The 24,047-nt window shown below is 41.8% G+C and overlaps 1 protein-coding gene across 12 annotated transcripts in view; it reads right to left on the bottom strand.

The window, feature by feature from the left end:
* BCAS3 (BCAS3 microtubule associated cell migration factor) overlaps positions 1–23,436 on the bottom strand; it is a 300,611-nt gene extending 277,175 nt beyond the window's left edge. For 11 of the 12 annotated variants that reach the window (XM_014254998.2, XM_014255000.2, XM_014254995.2 and 8 more), the window contains exons 1-7: positions 23,355–23,436; positions 21,874–21,961; positions 19,085–19,139; positions 17,661–17,733; positions 16,745–16,851; positions 9,658–9,739; positions 3,231–3,303 (exon numbers count right to left, since the gene is read on the bottom strand). In XM_014254998.2, the coding sequence (XP_014110473.1) occupies positions 3,231–3,303; positions 9,658–9,739; positions 16,745–16,851; positions 17,661–17,733; positions 19,085–19,139; positions 21,874–21,944 (461 nt within the window). In that variant the 5' untranslated portion in view covers positions 21,945–21,961; positions 23,355–23,436. Of the gene's footprint in view, positions 1–3,230; positions 3,304–9,657; positions 9,740–16,744; positions 16,852–17,660; positions 17,734–19,084; positions 19,140–21,873; positions 21,962–22,399; positions 22,767–23,354 lie in introns of those variants that run through there. The other variant, XM_088066055.1, reaches the window with a different exon arrangement.
* Between the last annotated feature and the right edge of the window lie 611 nt (positions 23,437–24,047).

The following is a 24,047-nucleotide window of genomic DNA, read 5'->3' as shown; positions in this document are numbered from 1 at the left end:
CTGGAGAGAGCACACCCTTTGCACAGCCCATGGCAGGGCTGAGCCAGGTGAGTCCTTGCCATCAGCACTGCCTTGGCAAGGGCATTCCAGGAAAAATACTCCAGGAAGAGCTCCCCTGAGCAGTGTCAGAGCTGGGAACAAAACCTGCATTCACCAGAGCTCGTTTCCTCCTCAAGGATCACCCTTGCAGGAGGTTTGCTGTTTGTGGCTGACAAATCATTTCCCAGCCATCTCATTTGAAGCATTAAAAGCTACAAAAAGGACACAGAGTGGACACTGGATTTTAGCACTACCCAATGACTTTGCCAGACCCAGACCAGGCTCGTGTGACTCTGAAATTATAACTGAGAAAATATTAACACTTTAATTCTGCTGTTACTCATGTGAAGCTGCTTCCTAAATCTGAGCACTCCCATAAACACATTCCTGAGCTGAAGTTGGGCTAAGGTTAGCAGGATTTAATCTACAGTAGCCATGTGAATAGAGCACACGCTTCCTGAAAATCTGCTGCCAATTGATTTGCCTTGTAAACAGATCAGCAGGGGGAAAAAATGCTGGCTAGCCAAAGTTACACATTTTGTTTGCTCCAGCTACTCCTCCTTCTTTAATTTACCCTAATTTCCTCTCTCCTCCCATGATTAATAAAGATTACCTCTTGCTTCTCATGCCCTTAAATGACCTCCATCCAATTCTTCAAGTCATCCAAAATTTTCCACCACTTGGTATCATTAAATTAATTCAACTTTCTAAAAATATAAGCTGGAAAGCCAACACAGGCTAGAGGCTGCTGATGGGGCCACTGCCTGAGCTCCTGCACTCTCCCTAAAGGCCTCAAATACTTTTTAACCATCTATTACTGATTGTTTAATTAATTAGACCTGCATCGTTAGCTGATTATCATACTTGCCTATATAAGATTCTGGCATAATCTGCTAATCTTTTAGCAAAATAATTTGGCTATTTGGACACAGGAGAAGGGAACCAAAATAGCAAATGCTTTTTGTAAAGGATGGCTTAGAGATCCAGTACCTGCAGAAAGATGGAGAAAGAGCATGTAGTGACAGGACCAGGGCTCTGACTTCCCTGCCCCCTTCTCCCTGTCCCTGCTCCCTCACATGCTTTTATTTCCCTCCTGGAAAATAATTTTGATTATTTTCAGCTTTCTTGTTACCTATATTATCTATTGAAAGGTAAATTTGCAATCTCTCCATTTATTCTCAACTGGTTTTTTTTAATAATCTAAAACAAAACAAAATTATCCTGGTTGGTTTCCCTCTAAACTTCTCCATTAGGTAAAATGAAGCATTTACTTAATTTAAATATGTTGGTACATTTTCATTTCAACAAAACAAAAGTAATGGATTTTGGACCTCTCTGGTGTATTTAAAAGTGTTTTTACAGATCCAGTCTGTTCCAAACCGTGGCTTCAATAACCCATGCAGGGAAAACAGGGTTATCTTAATGTTTCACCACCTAGGAAATGCATTAATAAACACCAAACCCATCAATTAATTTTGTCTGTGTATAAAGATGTGTTTGTATTATCACCAGGAGCAAGCAGGCATGTCTTTACAACCTTCCACAACCCCAAAATTTAGGCAGATATTCTTTATTTTTTGGTTTTCCTTTTAATTTGCAAATCTTGTAATCTAAGACTGAAGCTGACTGAACCAACCTCTAAAGCAGCAGAGAAATATCAGCCAAAAAACACAATGTGTTTCCCATTTCTGTGTCAGGACTGCATCTTTTGGGGGGCTGTGAAAACAACTGTTTTGAAAAGATTATACAGTGAGTCATGGGCTGGTTTGGGTTGGAAGGGGACCCTTAAAGATCATCCAGTCCAACCTCCCTCTGAAACATTTCAGTCATTTCACTAGCTGGAAAAATGTGACTTTTAAAATACAAAAATGTGTGTACCAGAAAATTAGATATGAGGCAAAAGTTCCATCTTGTTGATGAGTATAAAATGGTAACACACAAGAATAGAAAACAAAATCTATTATCAGGAAATTCATCTGGGAATTAATAATGGTAACAACAAAAACTTACTTGGAAATGACAACATTATGGTGTTGAAAACACGTGAGGGGCTTTTATTGGAGGAAAGCAGAAACTGCCCATAATCTTTGAATTATTTTCCATTAACTGAGGACTACAATAACACAATGAAAATAACTATCTTCAGGGTTTGTTCATTTCTCAGCTTCTAAAACAAGAGTGTGAAGGAAAATTTTTACTAAACCAACAAATCCTTTATATATATAAATACACTGTTTGGATAAACATAAAGCAGTATTTGCACCTCTAATTTATAAATAGTTACACTTACAGGGCAGGGAACAAGAGGAAAAAAATCACCATAAACTGGTTTTTGCAAGTTGGAAATACATGTAGAAAAAAAAAATCCCTTCTCTGCCTTATGTGGATTTTCATTCAAACATTTAAGGCAGGTAACATTAATATTTCAATTTACCACAGTAATAACAGAGAAAGGTAAAGATTTGTCAGTTCTTCCTTCACACACACAGCGATTAAATTCTTAATTGAAAAAGGTGTGGCACAGAATTAGTCTTACAACTGTAAGAAGATTTACTTCAACTGCTCAGCCATTAAATGGCTGTGTAGAGGATTACTCCTGAAAAGTAAATATTTTCCTGTAGGTAGAGATATAAATCCTGTGCATTGTCTGAACCAAACATAAAATATCTTAAGGGCCTCTTTTATAAGAGCTGTGATACAAGAATTCTGTAGAGAGCACAAAACAGGACTGTAAACTGATTTTTCTAACTCAAGGAAGGAGGTTTAACATGTATTTTGCTAACAAACAGTGTGTGGCTACAACAATGAAATGCTTGGTATTTGTGATTTATTTGCTGCTTGGAAAATTACTTTTTAAGACACTGAGACTGCTTTAAACACTACACAATAATAATTCTGACCCAGATTAATATCAGAAAAGGTTAATCATGAAGTTGTACTTCCACTGAGAATAAAATAAACTTTAAATACCTCTTTATTTATTTTATTTTGAGAGTCTCTTTTTTATTCCTTTCCAATAGCTTAAGACTTGGGAAAATATATGTTGACACACCAAAAAAATAGTTTAAAACCACATCCCAGTGTTATTCCATGAAGAAAAAAGGAACAAAGTTTTAAAGATGTCATCTACTGGGCTTTTCAGATGGCACTACAAATTATATATTCCTTTTATACACAAAGAACATTCTTACCCAGAAGATCCAATGCTTTTGCACACACCAAGCAGAGGCCGCTTCTCAGCAAAGTTATCACATTTCTGAGCACCTGAGAAGAGGGAAAACAAAAGAAAAGAAAAATCAAATCACTGTGTACTTTTTGTACAGTTTGTACAGTTCCCAAATTCAGGTTGGGGCCAAATATATCAAATATAACACAAAACCCACAGCTTGTGCAAGATGAGGGACAGAAATTCAAATTAAGGCAGAGCTGTGAGCACTGAAAGACTGATCTTGACAGAGATGAAAATGAGAAACAACACAAACAGCAAAACATGGCCAGGCTTTGGGAGTGATTTTCTGTTCATCCCACTTGGGGTTGGGATTCTGTAACCGGTGGGTCTCGCTCACTTTTCATTGTTTTTTATGAACTTGTCTGTGCTGAGGCCCTTGGCAGCTCTGCCTGGAGTTCCCACCTTGGTTCCCAGCTTTTAAAAATGGAACACACCAGTGCCAACCTCGGAGCAGCCCTGCAGCCCCTGCCCTGTGCCCAGGAAAACAGGAGATGAAATTCAAACCTGACCCATCTGCTCCAGCAGCAGCAGATTGACACCTTTGAGGAAAGGACCTCCAGGTGCAAACACAGCTCCTACAGCACATCCCATCCACTCCCAGGGGTGCTGGCAGCAGCACAGCCCAGCAGGGTTTGTGCTGTGCTGGGCCAGCTGTGCCTGCCCTGGGATCCTCTCCCACACCAGCCCTGGCACTGGGAATCAGCCCTGCTGTCCCCCCAGGCTCAGTCACACCTTCATCCCAGCACTCTTAAAGACATCACACTTCTTAAAATGGGGTTTTAAGAGTTTGGAGAACTTTGCTTTACTGCTGCATAAATAGAAATAAAACTAAAATTGAGTTAAAAAAAAAAAATCTCACTTCTGCTTGTAAACAATGTTTAACTGAATTCCAGGGTTTGTTTGTACCCAATTTAAATAATAAAGTAACAACTAATACCACTACTACTACCTTCCCTCCGTTTTCTTTCATCCTTTGGCTTTTTTATTATCTATCTATAGGTCTGCAGGTGTGTGGTGAATAACTGAATTTCATTTTTTTTCTCCATTATTTACCAAACCCTTTGATCTCTAAAGAATATTAGTGATACAGTCTGGTCAAAATTTAAATCTTAAATACTGCTGTACAAAACTAAACCATTTATTCAGAAAGGCACAACAATTAACAATATACATTTTGACATAGCAGACTGTTAATTATTAATAACTCAGGTACATGCATTTAATTTGTAACAAACACTGCTGAGTCCTCTCATCTGTACAAGGAAAACTCTTCCCTCCCACACCTTTGGGTATTTATAAAGTCAAAAGGGTCACATCAATAACTCCACCATCAACAATAGCTTTACAAGTAACCTAAACCAGCCAGATGTATTTTCCTTTTATTCCTATTATTTCAATCTCTTTGGTGAGTCAAACCTGTACTGTATGTACTGACCTGGAAATTGATAAATGAAACATAAAAGTCTTCTTAAGAGTCTCGTAACGAATTTGTTTCCTTCAATCCAGGTAACAGATGAATTCCACTTGTTCTGTTCCCAGCACTGGGGTGAAATGCTGACTACCTGCAGTTCTCATTTAAGTGCAGCCAGGATTTCACCTGAAGTATTGAACTCTACTTTTTTCCTTCTTTTTTCATTAGGATGTATTAGACACACAAATTCAGATGTTTCTTTTATGGTCTAGTTTAATGACAAGGAAGGGGAAAGAAGGAGGGAAAATATGAATGGGACTGCAGGGAATCAAGTGCCCAAAATCAAAAGCAGTGCCAGGTTTAATACCCACAGTACAGATTTGCAGAATTTCAGCAATAGGTGCTTAAACTTCTGATTTCTGCCTGTAATGACTCGAGTCCCTCAATTTTAAAAAATCCATTTTCTACTTCAATACTTTCAGAATGTAAATATTAATAGTGCAGGAAAGGATCATTACTGGGAGGCCTCTGAGTGCATTAAATCAGGTTAATAGCTGTCCCATCCATGAGATTGCACAGAGTGACATGTGTTGGGCTCTGCCACGCTCTAATGGAGGCAGGAGCCTCTCCCAGGTCTGGGGTGGGATTTAATCTCCCAAGTTCGGCTGGATTAATTTTCATTTGTAAAATTGTGTTTATTTGCATGTGCGAGGCGCTGACGTTGCACACACCTGCTGCACACAGTGTTTAACAAAATTGAAATGAAAAACAGCTCTCTAAATCCCCCCAAATACAAAAAGTATTGAAATCCTGTTGCAAAGTCTTTTTCTTAAACTCCTTTTATTCTAAATCCTTTTAACTCTGTCATATAACACTCCAGCATTTATAAAATGCTGGAAATCCTGACAAATCACACAATTAAAGTAATGAAAACTGCCCTTCCTGCCAACAAGGCACCACCTTATCTACAGCTCCATTTAGCTAAATGATAGATTTGATTTTTTAAAAACCTAACTTCAGTTAGTGTGCTTAAAATTAAAAAAAAAAAAAAAGGAAAAAAAAAAAATCTCTGTGTCTAAATGAAATTTCATACAAATCAACATTTAGAAGTTTATGAAGTCAGAAGGTTACCCACACGTAAGCTCAAAGCAGCTTAGGCCCTGTCCTGCTGATGAAACTGTGAATAGAGACCTCGGGGCCTGCTAAGGCCTCTCAATAATGCCAATAAAAACAGTAACACCACCACCAAAACCAGCACATCTTTATGCAGAATAAAAATGGAACCCAGTGGATGTCACAGGAACTCCAAAGCTACTCAGAACTCTGGAAATCAAACTGGTTTCCCATGAGGAGGAAATGCGCTGGATGAATTTCACACTGACCTATTTAGCAGTGGGCAGAGACACCATAGAGTGGATTTTCCTGGTGTGTAATTCCACTGATCAATCCCATTTAATAATGCAGCTCTGCTCCTGCTCCACTAAACCCCTTTCATTTCCATCTTTTCCTTGGAAATCTTGTGGCATTTGTGGTCCTGCCCCACAAAGCAGTACCTGGGAATGCCCCAGGCTGGAATTCCCTCTCAGCCCAGCTGGCTGGAAGTTTCAGGTGCACTGGTCTAAAGCACCAGAAAATAATGAAATAATTATTTAATTTCATTTATGATGGGATGATGGAACACAGGTCAGGCCAAAGATTCCAAGAAATTGGGATTTTACAGTGTTGCACTCCAGAATTCTTCCCTGCAACATCTCTAAAAGCCTTACTTGGAAAATTCCAGTCTGTAATTTCTATAATCCACAGACATGACCATTCATTATCCCAAAAACCCCACAGAACAGAGAGAGAACACCAAAACTCAGACACACACCTGCACAAGCACCCCAAACCTTGCCTGTCCATCGTGCAGGGCCAGCCCCTCCACCACACAGACCCTTTGATTATTTTGGCCTTTGGGGATTTAAAACCACTGAACCACCCAAGTGGTTGAACGTACACAAACCTCACATCTGCCTTCCTTCAGAAAGCAACCTAAATATTAGAGCTCTTTAAGTGTACCTGCACATAAACCTGAGTCAGCTTTTGAGGTTCAAATCTTAATTTTACCAACATCAAAGATGAGAGCAGTGGAGAACAGGGATAAGTCTGCTGCAATATTTCAACTCTCAATGGGTTTTAGTACCTCTAAATTGTTTTTATTTCTTTTTTTTATTTGCTTTATTCCCCCCTTATAAGTCAATTTGAGTGAACAGTCAAATTCACTGAGAGATGCAGGGTTATTATACCATCTTTCTGCAAGCAGCATAATCTAGAAAATGGCAATAAATTAATTCAGCGAGCTGGAGGAATTTATTTTCATAATGCTGAGAAATGGAAATAGGTTTTACACTGATCTAAACTTCACCACACCAGCCTGTCACCCCTTTGAGCAGGAACTGCCACACACAGAGCTGCTCCTCTGGCTTTCTGAGCTTCTTGATTGATTTTTGAACTATGCAGCTCTACCTTGATAAATGGGACAGCACAAGGCAAAGCAGGTATTTGGCTTGTAAAATGACCTGGAATAAGTAATAAAAAATAGGAGATTGTAGCACTGACTTCCTTCAAAAAGCACCAATATTCTGATTTTGTAGGTGAAAGAACAACAAAGGTAACTGAAATAGGAGTATCATTGCCTCAGCACTGACAGGAAATCCAGCCCTCAGCACACCTGGACACATGGAAAGAACTCTAAAGCCAGCCCAACACCCAGATCTGGAAGTGGGGAAGAGCCAAGGATGGCTCAGGGCTATTACAGCTCACAATTCCTGTCCCTAAGACTGCCAGAGTCCAGACTGAGATTTCTCATAGTCTAAATATGAACTCTGCAAGCCCAAAATTTGGTCACAGTGCAAACCCTCAGTCTCCATAAAGGCCATGTATATTGTAAACTGCACTGCTGAAGGCGGTGGAGGTGTGACCTGACCACAGAGAAGAGTTGATACCTGGGAGGTTTAGCATTATTTACAGAAATGCTTACATTTGTCATGGCCATCTCCTCCAGGCTGCAGAGCAGGACATCAAAGTGATGCTACAGAGCAGTGCCAGCTCAGGTTGGGGGGCTCAGAGCAGGGCAGGGCTGGGCCAGCTCAGGTAGGGGGGCTCAGAGCAGGGCAGGGCTGGGCCAGCTCAGGTTGGGGGGCTCAGACAGAGCAGGGCAGGGCTGGGCCAGTTCGGGCTGGGGGGCTCAGACAGAGCAGGGCAGGCAGTGCCAGCAGCTCCAGGAACTGGCCCAGCTCCTGACGTAACAAACCTGCCCAAGCTCCTGCTGCCAGCAGCACCCAGGACCTGCTGGAGGAGATGCCCTGCATGAAATCACCCCTCTGAAACAAGGCTTCATTATGCCACCAGGCACACCACCCGCAGAGGATCTAACATCAAAAGGCTGCAGTTTTTTAATGAAATAGTTGACAAACTATTAAATTCTGCTGCTGTAAAGTCACCAAGTTAAAGCCATGAGCTTTCCTTTCACACCTGGGAATGAGCTGCTTATCACCAGCTCAGATCTGTTTCTAGGAACGTGCCAAATCCATCCACCAAGAGACTACTTTCAATAATTCCCTTTCTACAGCTTTACAGTAAAACAGTGTTTGAGCCTGCTGATGGTAATCAGCTTCTCCTTTACAAATTCCTTTTATTTCATGCAGAATCATTAAAGCTCATGAGTTAGTTATCTAAGGCCTCTTCTTACAGCTTTACTTTTATCTGATTCCAGATACTGGTCAATGATACATTCATGTACTTTTAATCAAAGATTTATTTAAAGCAAGCCATGTAAAAAGAGACCAAAACATGTTTTTAAAAGGTTTGGTTTAATTTGAGCTAATTTGAATAGTTTTCTAATGGAACAACTATCATTGTCAGATGCTAAATATATGGAGTTTAGGGGCAGAAAGACAATGACTGCTGGAAGGAGTTCATGAGTGTGATTTACTTGATTGAAAAATCAAAAACCTGTTTTAATACCAGAAAAAAACAGAACTCCCAGGTTCTTCAGTTAATTTACTTAATTTTCATTTCCACTTCTCTTTCTCCTTTTTTTTTTTCCTTTGGGAGAGGAAGGGGCACAGACATCCATTACTCAATGACACACATAATAGCAAAAGAGCAGCTCATTGGGAATTATGCAGGGTTCCAGTAAATGGAATAAAGGAACAACAGGCTTGGGAAGTATTTTACTGTAAGTTAGTTTAACCTGTAATAGTTACACAGCCACATATACTTTGTATATTCCTCTGCTCAGGAAATCACCAAAACAATATATCATGTTTCCATTAAACATTCTTCATTTACTTTCTTTGAAATATACAAAATCAGTACAATTTACTATGAATAATTTAAACAATAAGATTTTAGGCTGTAATAAGTTAAACAATTAGATTTTAGGTTGTATTATTTTGAGTTAATTAATTAATTCATAAAATATTACTAGAAATTCTAACCCAGCATAATCCCCAAACACCTCAGTCATGTTAGAAATACATTCTTTTTATCCACAGAGTAAAACAACCAATTTAATTTAGACACAAACAGTTATTTCAGAAGTCAACAATTAGATTTTGTTTGGATGGAGCAGCATAAATTTTTTAGAGTAATTTGCTTCTTTATGCACAGCTGCTCAGATTTTGAAACAAGTTCTTCTTGGGGTTAACTCAACTTCTGGAAGAATCCTGTTAAATTAAGCAGCTTGGTTTAGAATTTGATAAAATAGTATTTAAGCAGTGGCAGAGAGGAGCTGCACTCAAGGGAGGATAAAATTTAAACCACTGAAAAGGTCAAAGTGAGTAAAGTTAATGTAAAATAAGGAGAAATTGAACAAATCAGAAGCCAGTGACACCCCAAAAAAACCAACTGTGGTGTCTTGTTAGTTTTACTGGAGTGGAAAAGCAGCCTTTTTAAAAGTTCTGGTGAATGATGATGTATTTAAGTGTGTACTCACTGATCTGAGGAGCTGGGAGGATCCGAGCGGCTCGAACCGGCCCGTGGCGCACCGAGAACAGCTCCTGAGCTTCCCCACTGATCTGCAAATGCCAACAGCAGGGCAAAAACCAGATTTATACTTGCAAAAATAGATAGATTTAATGGCTAAGAAGGTAGGTAGAAAGGCATGGTAGGGAAGTACATTGGTAAGATTCTGCCTGAGCAAGCACTGCCATTTCTCCAATTGAAAATTTATATTAGAAGTCTTCAATTAACTGTTCATGACCACACAGGTTTTGGAAGAAGACTTGAAGCTAAAATTCACCAAAATTTATCCCACATTTCACATGGTTCTAAAAGAAAATGCCAGCTCAACAGAGATCAATCAAGAGTGGCAAACATGGGTGGAAGAAAATGGGAGAATTTCATATACTGGTTCATTTCAAACTCACCAGGTGTGAAAACCATGTTTAAAAATAGGTGGTCAAGCTCCTTAAGCCTGTCACTGATGGCAATGTTGAAAAGATTAAACCAGAAGCAGTTAAGATGAATTTCCAGACTTCCTGCAATGGTCACTCAATGTATTTTCATAACTGCCTGGAAATGGATCCGATATGGAACGTCAAACTCCAGGAAAATGGCAAACATTATGAAGCTCATTTCCAACTAACCAACAACTTAAAACAGATGTAATGAGCCTCAGAACACAGCCAAGGCTGGCATAAAGTTTTGCCAAACAAGCAGCTTACAATATCAGAAGAGAACATGATTTGGAATGAGGTTCTTAGGAATCAATAAACTATAAATTCAAGTGAACTTTTGGAAATGTCATTTTATGGTTGTTTCCATTTCTTTCTGCACTTCAGCTCACACGTCCAAAAAGTTAAAATACTCCTACTGTTTGACCAGCAAATCCCAAGTACAGTACTCCAGGCTCTCAGCTTACATCCACTCTTGCCTGGTTATTTATTATCACTGCTCTAGGTCATGGGGGAGAATGAAACCCACCCCACAGAGCACAATTATAAATAAAATTACTTTGAAAATGCCATTTACTACAGAGCTAAGCCAGCATTCTGCATACAGGGAACTACTGCTTCTCCCTGTTAAGCCTGGAATTGCACACAAGCTACACAAATGTGGGGAAATAATATTTTAAACCATTTTAGCCCAGCAGTTTATCAATTAAAATCACTGTTAATGACACCATCAGAAATGAACTCACTAAAGGTTTGCTGATGGCTTTTAACTGATCATGAGCTTGGAGTGCAGTGGGGGTGGGAGGAAAAAAAGCCTCTGGATGAAAACATCTGTATCCAGAAAAAACAGCTCAAGAAAATGTAGAGCACAGCTAAGCAGAAAATGAGGAAAATTAAAGAGGGACAGAGTAATAAACAGATTTTAAAAATTAAGACAGCAGCACATTTTCTGTCCATTGGAACACAGCAGCTCTATGAAAAGGGAAAGGAGGAAATGGAAAAGAAGAAAAACAGAAGGTTTGGGAATTATTATTATTGGCAATTAAAGATTTTTCCCCCAAATCCTGAAAATGCTGTTTCACACGTGTATGCACATCTCTGGCTAGGAATGAAAACAAGAGGGAAAGGAACCAGCACAACAAAGGTATGGAAGGAGTGATTCCCATAAAATATCCCAGCCCAGCTCACACACCTCCTTCTCCTTTTTAACCCTGCCAGCACATCAGCCCCAGCTCCAATCTACTTCAAACAAAGTTCCAGTCCCCCAAGGAAGACACACTGAGAGGGCCAAACCTTCTTAACACAGGTTCTGCTCTTAAATATCCTGAACTCCAGGAGAATGTTTATCCAGCCTGGGGTGCCAAGACCTGGTAGAGTTTAATCTTGAGACTTGCAAAGAAAAGCTTGAAATGTCCAAATAGAAATGAAGTTTATTTGTACTGAAGCATTTAACATGGAAATCCCAGCCCAGTTCTTCTCATGCATATAATGTAGTAACTATTGAATAATTTATATTCATTATTTAAAGATAATTTATTTTTTTCTATTGGGGGGAAATTACAGAAAGTAAGGTTAAATGGAGTAAAAAAAGGCACAGGATCCAACAGTCACTAAAAGGAGATTACAGGTACTTAGCCCCTGTTTTGAGACCACTGTAGGTTAACAGGTCCTCTGCTCAGTCCCTGCAGCATTCTAAATCATGGAATGGTTTGGGTTCAGCCTCCACAGCTCAAGTGCTGAGCACTTGCTGACTCCTGGGAGCTAAAACAGAGCAAATTTTAAGATACACCCTCACTGGAGGCTTTGTAATGAAAATTCAAGATGCCACCCAAACACCAGCATCTGGCTTGTAAAGAAAATTCAAATTCGCTAACAGGCACAAAACTGAGTTTCAAAAAATCTGGACATGACACTACAACACTGATCACATTAAAACACTAACATTTAATCTAGCATAGTTTCATAAAATAACAGCTTTTTCTAAGGATTTAAGCTGTGTGTCCTTAACTATTCTGCTGAGACAGGGACTCATGGAAGACATTGCATGTTGTGTCTGCCATGAATTAGTAAGAGCTTGGCTGTTCCTTGGTTTGCTTGGCACTGAAAAATGCATTAGGGCTTCGAGTTCAAGATTTTCTTTGAATTCCAATTAACTTCCTTCAAACAGCACCACCACCAGAAGCTTCTGCTCTTTGCAGTCTTATAAAAGCCTGAACTAACTGTGGTTAATACTAATACTAATACTAACACCCTTCATTTATCTATGGATAAAAGTTTATTGCAGACCCAATCTGCCTGCAGGCTCCTCCTTCAGGGGACAGAGATTGTGTGGCCTGAATCTCACTGCTCATTCCCTGTGGGTGGGACACTTTTCCCACCAGGAACTCCAGTGGGACCAAGAACCGCGCTCTGAGGGGACAACAGCTCAGCTGTGGGCTGGCAACTCTCAGCCAAAGGCTCCACATCCCATTACCAGTCCCTGGAGTTCCACAGTCTCACACGCACAGACAAAATATAAATAGAGCTCATGAATTGAAAACAGAGCTCTAAATTCTTCAAAAAGCACCTGTGAGAAACGAGGCTGTGGCTGCCATTTTGGATTGGATCCAGCTAAGTAGCAAGTCCCCGTGGCAGCTCTCGGAGCTCTTAAAAGTTTTACTTTTCCATTCCAAAAGCCAAGAGTATTTCCAAACAGGTTTCAAGAATTGGATATTAAGCTGTAAAAGCAGCTTCAGGTACTCGTTGTAGGGAAGAGGGAATCCAAAATGATGGCTCCAAGCTGGTCTGGTAGAACATCTCAGCTTTCCCAAAACCTGGGATCAACCGCAGCTCCCAGACCTACAGGGAAGGCTGGAAGCAAAGGATTCAAATCACCCAAAAAAAGTGTTGATTAAAGGAGGAAGAAGAATCTTCTCCTCCACTTAAGACATCTCAAGCTACTGCTTAAAACATGACAGCCCAGGAATCTGCAGTGCTGGTTTTGACAGCATAGCTCTATTGTTTGGAGCACACCAGTTTGCACCCATAAAAAAAAAACGGAACAAAGGAAGTTTTGTTCACACCGAGGATAAATAATAGTTTCCAACCAGAGAAAATAGTTTTCACATGGTGAAAAAGAACCTAAAAAAAAAAAAAACATACACCAAAGTGAAACGAAATTGAGTTTGGAACTCAATGTTAGAACCACCATGCAAATCTAGAGGTCATTTTTAAATATTCAGATGCATATTTTAAACATGAAGATATCATGATATGATGTTTTAATATGAAGATAAGCAATTGATAGATACCACCACCAAATATTGCTGTATATGGGTTAATGGCAACTTCCAGTCACGCTGCTGATGAGAAAGTAAGAAAGGATTGGAAGAAAATGAACAAATTTTATCACTTTTGTTTAGAAATTCACTCAGCTTTTCCATTCAGACCAGATCTCTGTAATTATCTGGAGACTGTAAGAATTTAAATGCTCAAGGAATGTTACTCTAGTGACTGGATGGAGGACGAAGCTGCACCTAGTACTTTAAATAATGGCAGTGCTAATAGAATCAGAAGTTTTGTAAAACCACATTTGTTGTACACTGGTGCCTCCTCAGTTTAAAAACCCCAAAGTCTCAGCAAATGATCTGCATAGATGTTTTGCAAAGTCCTCAGACATTTTTCAGGGTCACCAGGTCAGGTCATTACTCCATTTTTCTGAGAGGTACTTGCAGGTGGTTTCCTCTAGAAAGAGGTCTGGACAGAGGAAGGATTGCAGCTTGGGATGTGATAAGTTTCTTTTTTCATTGTAACAAGAACCATTCCATTATGATGATTTTTCTACTTCTAAAACTCACAGCCTACAATGAAAACAAAAAAAAAAAAAAAGCAGCCAACATGCATTCCCTGAACAGGAACATCTAGAACAGATACTTGGAAACCACATCAGGCAGAAACCAGATCCAGTTGTCTCTGAAACATGAAACTGGGAGCAAGGGAAAAAACAAATTCCAAACAAAACACAAAACTCCACTGCACCATTATCAAACAGGAACTCCTAGTGTATTCCCAGATTCCTCCCCACTCAGCCAGGAGTATTTTAAGTCCACTTTTAACCTTCCCACCCCCATCTGAGAGCAGAGATCAAAGCCAAGCCCTTTGGATGGACACCTTGTGCTGCACTTCCAAGGCCAGGCTCCCTCAAACACCACCCCAAGCCCTTTGAAGCCGCCCTAATGGGATCTCCCATTTTGCAAATCACACTTTTGTAGTCCAAAGATCTTCCTCGGAGGAGATGTCAACGTGAAAGCACTCTCAGCCTGCCCAGAGACACAGCAGCGAGGTGTGGGCAAGGCCATGTAACACCATTAGCAGGAGTGTGGGCTTAGGAGCTGTCATAAACACTTCATAATCACTCACACACAACCCCTGCTGCCTGCAACACGTTATTAAGTGCTGAATAGAGGGCCAATTGTAGGAATAAAAAAGCACAATGCTACAGATAATGACTTTCCTGAGGAGATTTGCACATAAATGTCAGATTGTTGCTTTTGCAGATTAAGCTGGAGAATGCAGGGTTGGGGTTTTTGGTGTTTTTTTTTTTTCCTTAGCTGGAATAACATTGCTTAATTACAAGCTAAATAGTCAGCTTTCCAAGAAGGAAGGTTTGTGTAATAGCAAAGGACACAAAAAAGTGTTGCCAAATAAGCTCTTAAATATTAATTCAATCACATAACTGCCAGGTTTTATTGTGCTCAGGCTGAGCAAGGGGGGAAAATGCAAAGGAGAAGCAACAATGTGAAAAACCCCCTCCAGTTTCAGTAAAACCCCCTCCAGTTTATGCTCCCTCCTAATTTGTTGGATATACAAACCCTGCTCTGGAAAGGTATTTAAAACTGATGTTAAAGATCATTATTCTGTGAAAATCTCCACTAACAGAGGAACCATTCCAACACTGAACTAACCCAGTGTCCAGGTCCAAGCTGCACCTCCCTGGCTGTGCTCTCAGAATTTCACAGAATCTACAAATAAAGGGCTGGCAAAATGATGCAATATTCCTGAAGGTGGAGGGTAAAATATCACCACATTTGGCATTTTCTCCATTTCACTGCACTTCTCTCTGCTCATACTTCTGCAAAGGTTGAACAACACTAAAAGCAGCTGTCCTGCAACTTCATTTTTGTTAGTTTTCCTGAAATAGCAAATACTATCAACAGCTAGGAATTATGAAGACATGAAATGTATTGAGAGAAAAAAAAAAGACAGCCTGGCTGTACGGTCCTACTAGAAAAAAGGCAAAATCAGGTATTCCATGGCCTGGAATTGGACAAAAGGAGGGGGGGAAAAAAAATAAAATATAGAGAAAAAGGAAAAAAAATCCATCCATGGCAACACATCTCCCTTTTTTAGCAGAAAACACAGGTTTATTGGGATAATAACATTTCAGCTGTATAAAACAGGGTGTTTTGTGAGGATTCTTGAGCTCAAGCCGATGTGATACTCAGGGTATGCTAATGAATTAATTAAGGGATTGATGGGGCTGCGGTGCCGCTCTTAGCTCGGTGTCCCAGCGCCACCGCGTGGGCGCGAGAGAAATTCCCCACTTTGGCTGAAATGGTCCCGAGTTTCAGTTCAAGTTCCTAAATTTTCATAAACAGCTACAAAATACTGAAATTTAGCGAAGTGTGTTAGGTCTCATTCCTTCAAAACCTCATCAGATTTTTTATTTCCTCATTCCAGCTAATGAATGCAATCAAGAAGATAATAAGATGCAATCAAGAGGAGAAAAGCTCCACCACACCCATAAAACTCAATTTAACTGCACTGCTGCTATAGAAATTATTTTCTAAAATACTGGTATAAAAACACATGTCCTACATAGCTAACCAAAAAGTTGTAAAATGTACACATTTCTTAAAAAAACAGTGTATTTTAAAAAGGGAAAGAACTTGATCCTCTCTGCTTTATTCTGAAGGACAAAGTGTGAGCAATTTTGCTTTTTTAAATTTTATGACCTACTGTATTCAACTTTAGTCTCTCATTTTGAAAAATCTGGGGGAAATTCCCAGATTTTCCTTCCCAAATGAAGCCCACGTGCCCCAGAAACCACTCTGCAGCACAAACCAGGGGGTGGGGATGACAGCCTGAAATCAAACCCACATGCACACAGAGCCCTTCGTAAAATTAAAATTGCAAATCATGTCCATGACAAACATGTGATTGTAAAATACTATTAATACTGTCATACTTGAGTTCCTGGGACAAACAAATCCCAGGGATTTGTTGGGAGGCTCTTGATGTTTTTCCACCCTTACTCCTTTCTGTTAAAAAGCAAAATCCGTTTTTTTGGGGGGGCTACAAACTATTCCAGAATGGCAAACACTGCTCCCAGTGTGAGTCTGGAAACGGACTTAGCAGGAATTATGTGTAAAAAGTCCTCAAAAATCTGCAGGTACATGAACTGAAGTGTTTGAGCTGTGCTCAGGATTATCTGAAGATAAGCACATTACACACAATCCATACAACATTGATGGGAAGCGTTGGCGCTTTCCACTCCAATGGGAAAAATTCAAGGTAAAATATTAAAGTTATAGTATAATATTGGCAAAGAAAATGAGAAGGAGGGGGGAAGGTGAGCTCTGTACTCACAGGTATGCTCCAGACTTGCATCCCATCGCTGTATCCAATCATCAGCAGCAACGGGGGCTCGTTCCCAGTGCTGTGGATCTCATGGAATTCCATATTCCTGGATGTATCTGAATAAGATTCCAACAGCAAAGCCATTATCAGACATCAGGATCAAGCTCTCAGCAACATTAAACACCATTAGATGGTGTTTCCTCAGTTGTTAGAACTAATTTCCTCTTAGTTAGAGCTAAGAGCCACCAAAGTGCTTTACATTTTCATGCTGGAACAATACTGAAATATATTCTTTCATGCAAACAGCACATTTAAAGTTTCACTAAGAGAAAGCTTTTCAATTTAAAATGATGGAGAAATATTTTCTGGATAACAACATGATCTAAGAGAAAATGGTGATTTGATTCCTCATTCAGACCTGAGCTCTTCCACCTGCTTATCCCTGTTCCCTTTTCATTAAAGGAAGGTTAGGGATGGAGTGAGAGAGAACCTAAATCAAGGTTGTTAGAATTAGAAATTACTTACAATCTCTACATGGCTTTATAGCATCTTTGGCCAGTTAACGTTTGCTTGCTTGTGGATTTGTTTTCCTTTTATTTTTAAAAAAATCTCAGGCATTCCCTTTTTAGGTTCATACAACAAAACTCTTTAGAATATTTTTCAGAATCCTTCACGTTATGTTTAAATTTATTTTATGCAGCCTGTTCTGATTGGGCCTGAAAACATCCTCTTCCATCACCCCAAATAAACCCCTGATGCTTCCATGCTTTTAGGGAGCTTTGTTCATTCTCTCATGGTTGTAAAAGTCATTTAAGAGGGGTTTTACTCGAGAAAATTATAATGTTTATTACAGAGAAAGCTGGCTGGAACTACTGCACATAGACCCAAAACTCCCAAGAACAAGTGAGAGAAAATGAAGTCATACCATTTAAATCTGCATTTTCAAATCTGACCCAGACAATTTTCTCTTTTTCTTCTGGAGGGGTTCCACTGTAGGCCTGGACAAAAAGCAAAATGGTTGAAATAAGAAAGATTAGGAGTGTTTTTTCTCCGCCTGTAAGAAGGAATTTAATGTAAAACAACAAACATGATTCATGGATCTTGTTGTCACCAGTATTCACACAACACAACCATGCTGAGCATCACTCACTGATGGAGGAATCACAAAGTATTTATAACAATAAATCTTCTGTGGCAGGTAAGAAATGCCACGTGACTTAGAGTGAGTTAATAAAATTAAACACAGTGGCTTCTACAATCTTTAACTTCAGCAGTGTTGGAAGTTCTCACATGAGGTGTTTTATCATTAAAATTCTCTTTAATTCACTTAAAAGCTTTGCAAGCCAGACTGAGAGAAGAAAGAGACCTTTACTACACCGTTTATATTACTGACACCTTTCAGTTCTGTTTGTGACAACTTTAATGCAGCCATTTAAAAGAGAATAAACTGCAATTCCAGGAGAACAGATCCATGTTTCAGTCCTGTGTTCTACTGATTCCCATAAAAAGATGAGATACAAAAAGAAACTGTGGAGTGAGACTTGCAGTGTTTCCAAACTGGAGGTTTTATAGTCCTCAGGAGAAGCTGTGGTAGCAGGAACATGAGCACCAGCAGAAATACCATCACTTCCAAATGAATTATACCAAAATACTGAGCACTATTTGGGATTAAATATGAACACATCTTGTATAATCACTTTATACATGCCAGAAAAGCAATAACTTCAACTAAAAATACAAATGTAAAAAATAAGTGTGGGGTTTACTTTTCAAAACAAATCACATTCCACGCTTCCAAGGCAAGCTGATTTGTAAAATAAAACACAGACTGTATCCTTTAACCAGAGAGGGGGAATGGGAGGCTGTGGAATGCAGCAATCTCTTCAGTGAAACTTTAAATATATTTGGAGTCCAAAAAGTATTTCACAAATTGATATTACTGAGAGCATTGTTTTTTTTATTATTACAGAATAAATGCACTGGGAATTCCTAAGAGGAAATTCATGAGGAAACAAGTCACTAAGTAACCAAGATAATCCCTGGAATCAGAATTAGGATCATTTCTGGAAGCTACAATGAGCTGCAGTGCTCCTCCACCATGGATTACAGCTTTCCCAAAGAGTAAAACGAAATTAGTTCCCTTCTGCTACTGGGAGGCCCATGGGCAACCAGGAAGGGACCATTCCAGTGCCATATTATATATAAATGCACTAAAATACATAAGTATACATTAAAAATATTTATCTATTTATTAGATGAAATAATAAATTCACAAAGCATTGTGAGGCTTCCTGACACTGCTTTCTGTGCACTGAAAAAAAAGGTAGTTTTAAAAGATCCACGCCCTACCTGTGGCACAACATCTTGGAGGAAGTTAACAACACTTTCCATGTATGACTGTTCCCTGGAAAACAGAAAGAGAATTTCAGCCAAAAGAGTTCAGAAATGGTCATGAATATATTAAATTAGATCAGCAAAAGAAAGCATCGGCCACCTTTAGCACATAGGAGAATACTGAGCATGCAATGCAGGCACTTCATTTTACTGCCAAAGTCTGATAATATGAATTGTGGCCTGTAAGTAATGAAACAACTAAGTAAGAGTAATAAAAGTCCCTAAAAAAGCCAAATGATACCTGCTGATGGAATAACTGCTTGGGGGGAAAGTATAAAATCTAAATTCAAGGAATAAGCCATGTTCTCCACATCAGAGGGGCCTGGGGTGGTACAGGGATTTGGAAATGATTCCTCGGGATTTTTCTATTTGATTTGGCTCGTACAACATGAAAATGAGGATTTAAACAACGACTGGAGCTCTGCTGGTGGCACAAACAAACTTCCAGAGCTCCAGTGCATGATGCACAATGCCAGAGTACATGGCAGTGCTCAGGAGCAGGGGATGGAACAAAACCCTCCCAAGAGTAGCAAGGAGACGTATTTTCAGATCAGATTTTATAGCTTGGGAAGCTTATTCCTCCTTGGAATTTCATTAGCAGCACGGATTGGGGATGGTTTACAGTGCAAGATACATTTGTTGGGGCAGATTTAAAGCAATGCTCTGAGCAGCCTCTCCCTGCAGGAGCAGCGAGGCCCTTGTGCAACTGCTGAGTAACCACAGCGTGGGCTGAGTGCAGCACACAGATGGTGCTGAGACCGTGCACAAAGTTGGTGCTTTGTGCCCTGAGGAACACTTGAAACACGCTGGCAACAAGAGCTACCTTCAGAAAGTCTGAGATTATTTAAGAAAAGCCTTCAGGTTTTCTTTAGGCAACAGTTTTGGCAGCTCCAAAATTAACTTTTATGCTGTTGTAATTTTTCCTGTGCTAACTGAAGATTTCTCATAGCAACAAAGGAGAACTGTAAATTAGGAACTTCTGGATGGCCAAAGGTGCTTTTTTCTGAAGCTGTGCAAGATTGTTTTAATAAAACCAGGAGTGTTTAGCACTGAAAAATGAAGCACTCTGAGGAATTTAGGAGTACACACAATTACACAGAAGATACGTGAACCCAAACACTGCAACACCTCTTTGAAAACAGAGATGAATCTAAACTAGGAAGTTTTACATTCCAGAAAGTCTATTTCAGCCCATGCCCAAACCAGCAATCCCAGCATTTCTGCATCCCAGATTGTCCCACTCAGCTTTAGGCTGAGGCCTTACAAACAGCCTGTGGTTTCTCCTGTGTTGATTCTTCTCTGATTTATGTAGGTCACCCAAGCTGCCCCTGCACACCTTTATTAAAACGCCTGGCCACAGGTAGAGCATTAAACACAGTATCTGAAGGTGTCCTGGGAATGCCAACCAGCCAGAGTCATGCTGCCTTCATGGGTCAGCTCATGGAATGCACTTCTTTCCCCTCTCCCCAAGCGCATTTTGAACCAAAATTGATGTTTGCAAGGTGTTCTATTCAGACTCCCAGACTCAGACTGTTCTAAACCTCTCCTGAAGTTGAAAAAGTTCCAGGGAGATGTCTTTAAAGTGGTTAAAAAAAAAACATAACCCACAAAAAAAGCCCAATCTTCCTTTAATAATGATGTAGAAACGTAACATGAGCAGCAGAATGCTGCTGAGTGCTCAGCACACACAGATTCATCAAAAACAGTGACATTTTTGAGGCACAAACAGATACCTCAAGAACAAAATACCATGTTTAAGTAAAAAAAAAATAAACCAGATAGTCATCTTCTTACAGTGCTTTTCTATTGTAATATTTTTAAAACATATTTTGAAGAAAACATTGTTAAAGAGAGGAAATGTTGAGGAAATCTGCCACATTAAAAAATGGCTGCAAGACAGAGCTCTAACACAACTTTTATGTGTTACAACAATCAGGTTCTTGTGCTCTTCAATAGAAATGGAAGTAAATCTTGTTTCTGGAAATACAGAGTTATCTCCAAGGGCACAGTAAGTCCCCCTGAGGTGGACATTTCCATACGGTGCCATTTTGTGGCAGCATAAGCATCCCAAGGAAGAAATAAAAATTGCTACAAAACTCCTTTAACAAAGAAAAGACCATAAATCTTCTAGGCTGTCTTGCAGCCAAAAACCTCTTTTGCCATGAAAGCATTCTCATTAAAACACAGTGAAAATCAGGATGCCCAGGCACAAAATGTGTCTGTCAGGTGCTCTGACCAGAAGGATCGAGTTTCTTCCTTTTTTCTTGGGTTTTTTTTTCTTTTAAGCAAAATTAAAAAAAAAAAAAAAATCCACAATTCTCCTTCCTGGAGGACTTAAATGACAAGTTTTGCATGTTTTAATATATCCACTCCTGGGACAGGGTGTTGTTTAAAAGAGCAGCAAGAAAGGATCACATGTGGCACATCCCTCCAGCCTAAGGAAAAAGTTGGCATCACTTTTCTACATTGCAATGTTTGTACAGCAAAATGGTGCAAACAAGAACAAAACTTTGCAGTGATTAGCCTTTAAATATACAACTTTGGTGTGCAATTGCAAAGGATCCCATTTAGGGAGACAGAAATGCCATGTGTTGACTTTATTGGACAACGCTCAACGCGACAAAACTGCAGCGTCAACACAAGCTGGCTTTGGGGGGAAAAAACCCAAACCAGCTCAGCCTGGGGTCTTCTACAAGAAAATCAACCCCTTCTCAGTAAGGGCTGTTCTTCTAGAAGGTTCTTACGTGGCAGCTTGAGGGCGAACCACCACTCCTCCAGTGCAGCGACTGGGGCGGCGCGGGGACTCTGTCGCCATCGTTCCTGGGCACGCACCTGCAACAAACACAGCGCTTTGACTAAAATTTCCACAGGGTTACTTATCACACGGGCTCTTGGTGAATTCTTCAAGGTGGTAAGAGAGAAACTTCACTTACACAGACCTTTTTTTTAATGAGAAAAAGAAAACCACGCACCAAGCAGGCAACTTCTTCAATCACTACAGCTCCCGGAATGTTTGTGAAAACAAAAAACAAACCCCACAGACCTGCGAAAATTATCTCAAACTGTACTAGATGATCTTTAAGGAGCCCTCCAATGCAAACCATTCTATGATTCCAAGATTAAAGATAGTGGTACAGGTAGACAGTTGTCATCACCATTACACAAACCCACTATTTACCGCTGTCTCAGAAAATAATTATATAAAAATAACGTGCAAAGGCAATTGCAGCGTACTGTACTCTTGAAAATATGGGTTACATTGCAGCTCACGCGTTTTACTGCTTTATGTCAGCTTTTTGTGCCATCTTCAAGCTTTCCTTCACGCTTCTGTTCTCCAAGGGAAAATTCTGTGTAGCGTTCCTAAAGGCAGAAAGCACTTGAGGAGCACCACAGATCCCAGCCAGCTCTTCAGGGAACTCCCTCAGCTGCTCTGTTGTATCCCCCCACCCCAAACCTGTTCATAAAGTAAAAGAAAAAGCCGAATCTCCAACGTGGTATCAGTTATCAGCATCATTTCACGTCACACCAGACTTGGCAAGAAGCAGCTCATTAAGGGAGACGGGATAACCACTCAGAAATTAGTAGCAAAATAATGATTAATTAACAAAACGTTCGGCAACACAACAGCAGCCTGACACACACGCCCAGGAACCCTGAAAGGCGAAATGTCACGGAAGGGATGAAATCACCCCACGGATACCTGAGCCTGCCGTGCCCTAAGTGCCAACACCTTGGGCCACCCCACCCCGAGGGGAAGGAAGCACCGGGACAGATTTTAGCTCCTGATCTGGGCCTCGGCACAGCCGCGCCTCAGCTCGGGGCACCTGCGGAGCCGCCACGGCGGGGCCGAGGGGCCGGGACCGCCCGACCCCTCCGGAGCCCCGACAGCGGCCGGGCCGGCCTGGGCACCCTGGGCCGCCGCTATTGAGCAACTGCACACCCAAACACCGCGACCTGCCCGGCCTCTCTCCCGCCGCCGCCCGGTGAGCGGGTCCGCGGCCTCCCGGAGCGCGCCCACCCCGCCGACCGCTCCTCGCTTCACATCCCGCGCCCTCCGGCCGCAGGTGTCGGGGGTCTCCCAGGCCTCACGGGCGGGCCTGCCATGCCCGCCGCCCCCCGCCCCAGCCGCTGCCCGGCCTGGCCTCCCCGCGGGGCCGCTGCGAGCCGCCGCAGCGCTGCCCCGAACGCGGCCCCGCCGCGCGCCCCCGGCCCGGGCCGCCCTCACCTGCCGGGCTCCCGGCGCCACTGACACTGTTTGGGACCCCCCGGGCAATGACACCCAGCGCACCGCGCCCGCAGCCAATCGCAGCGCGCCGGGGGCGGGCCGAGCCCCGCTCCCAGCCAATCGACGGGCGCGCTGCCCGGCGGTGGGCGGGGCGCGGCGGGACGCGGCCGGGGCGGTGAAAAGGGGGGGCCCTGGCCCCCCCGGCGCGCGCCCCGCGGCTTTGTTTACATCGGGGACCTCGCGAGACCCGCCGCGCGCCGGGGCCGGCCCCGAGCACGTGGGGCGGGGAGGGGCGGGGAGGGGGAGCCGGGGCCGGATTGGCGGGCCCGCGCGCGGTGACGTCACGCGGAGGGCGTGGTTTGCCGTGAGGGGCCGTGAGGGGCCGTGAGGGGCCGTGAGGGGCCGTGAGGGGCCGTGAGGGGCCGTGAGGGGCCGTGAGGGGCCGTGAGGGGCCGTGAGGGGCCGTGAAGGGCCGTGAGGGGCCGTGAGGGGCCGTGAGGGGCCGTGAGGGGCCGTGAGGGCGGGAGCCGCTCGGAGGGGTCGCGGGGAGGTGGGGAACGAGCAGGATGCTCCACGCAGAGAGTCCCGGCAAGGGGAGAGCCCGCGGGGCCAAGATTCCCCAGCTGGAGCGTCTCCAGGCTGGAGAGCTCAGGGACACCACAGGTTCTTGAGGGGCAGGAGCCCGTCAGAGCT

This window comes from Pseudopodoces humilis, chromosome 23 (assembly GCF_049639895.1).
Source record: "Pseudopodoces humilis isolate 2021_Gansu_Grassland_sample_001 chromosome 23, ASM4963989v1, whole genome shotgun sequence".
Taxonomy (NCBI): Eukaryota; Metazoa; Chordata; class Aves; order Passeriformes; family Paridae; genus Pseudopodoces; species Pseudopodoces humilis.
The sequence above is the reverse complement of the archived record's forward strand: the minus strand, read 5'-3'. Positions and strand labels throughout refer to the sequence as shown.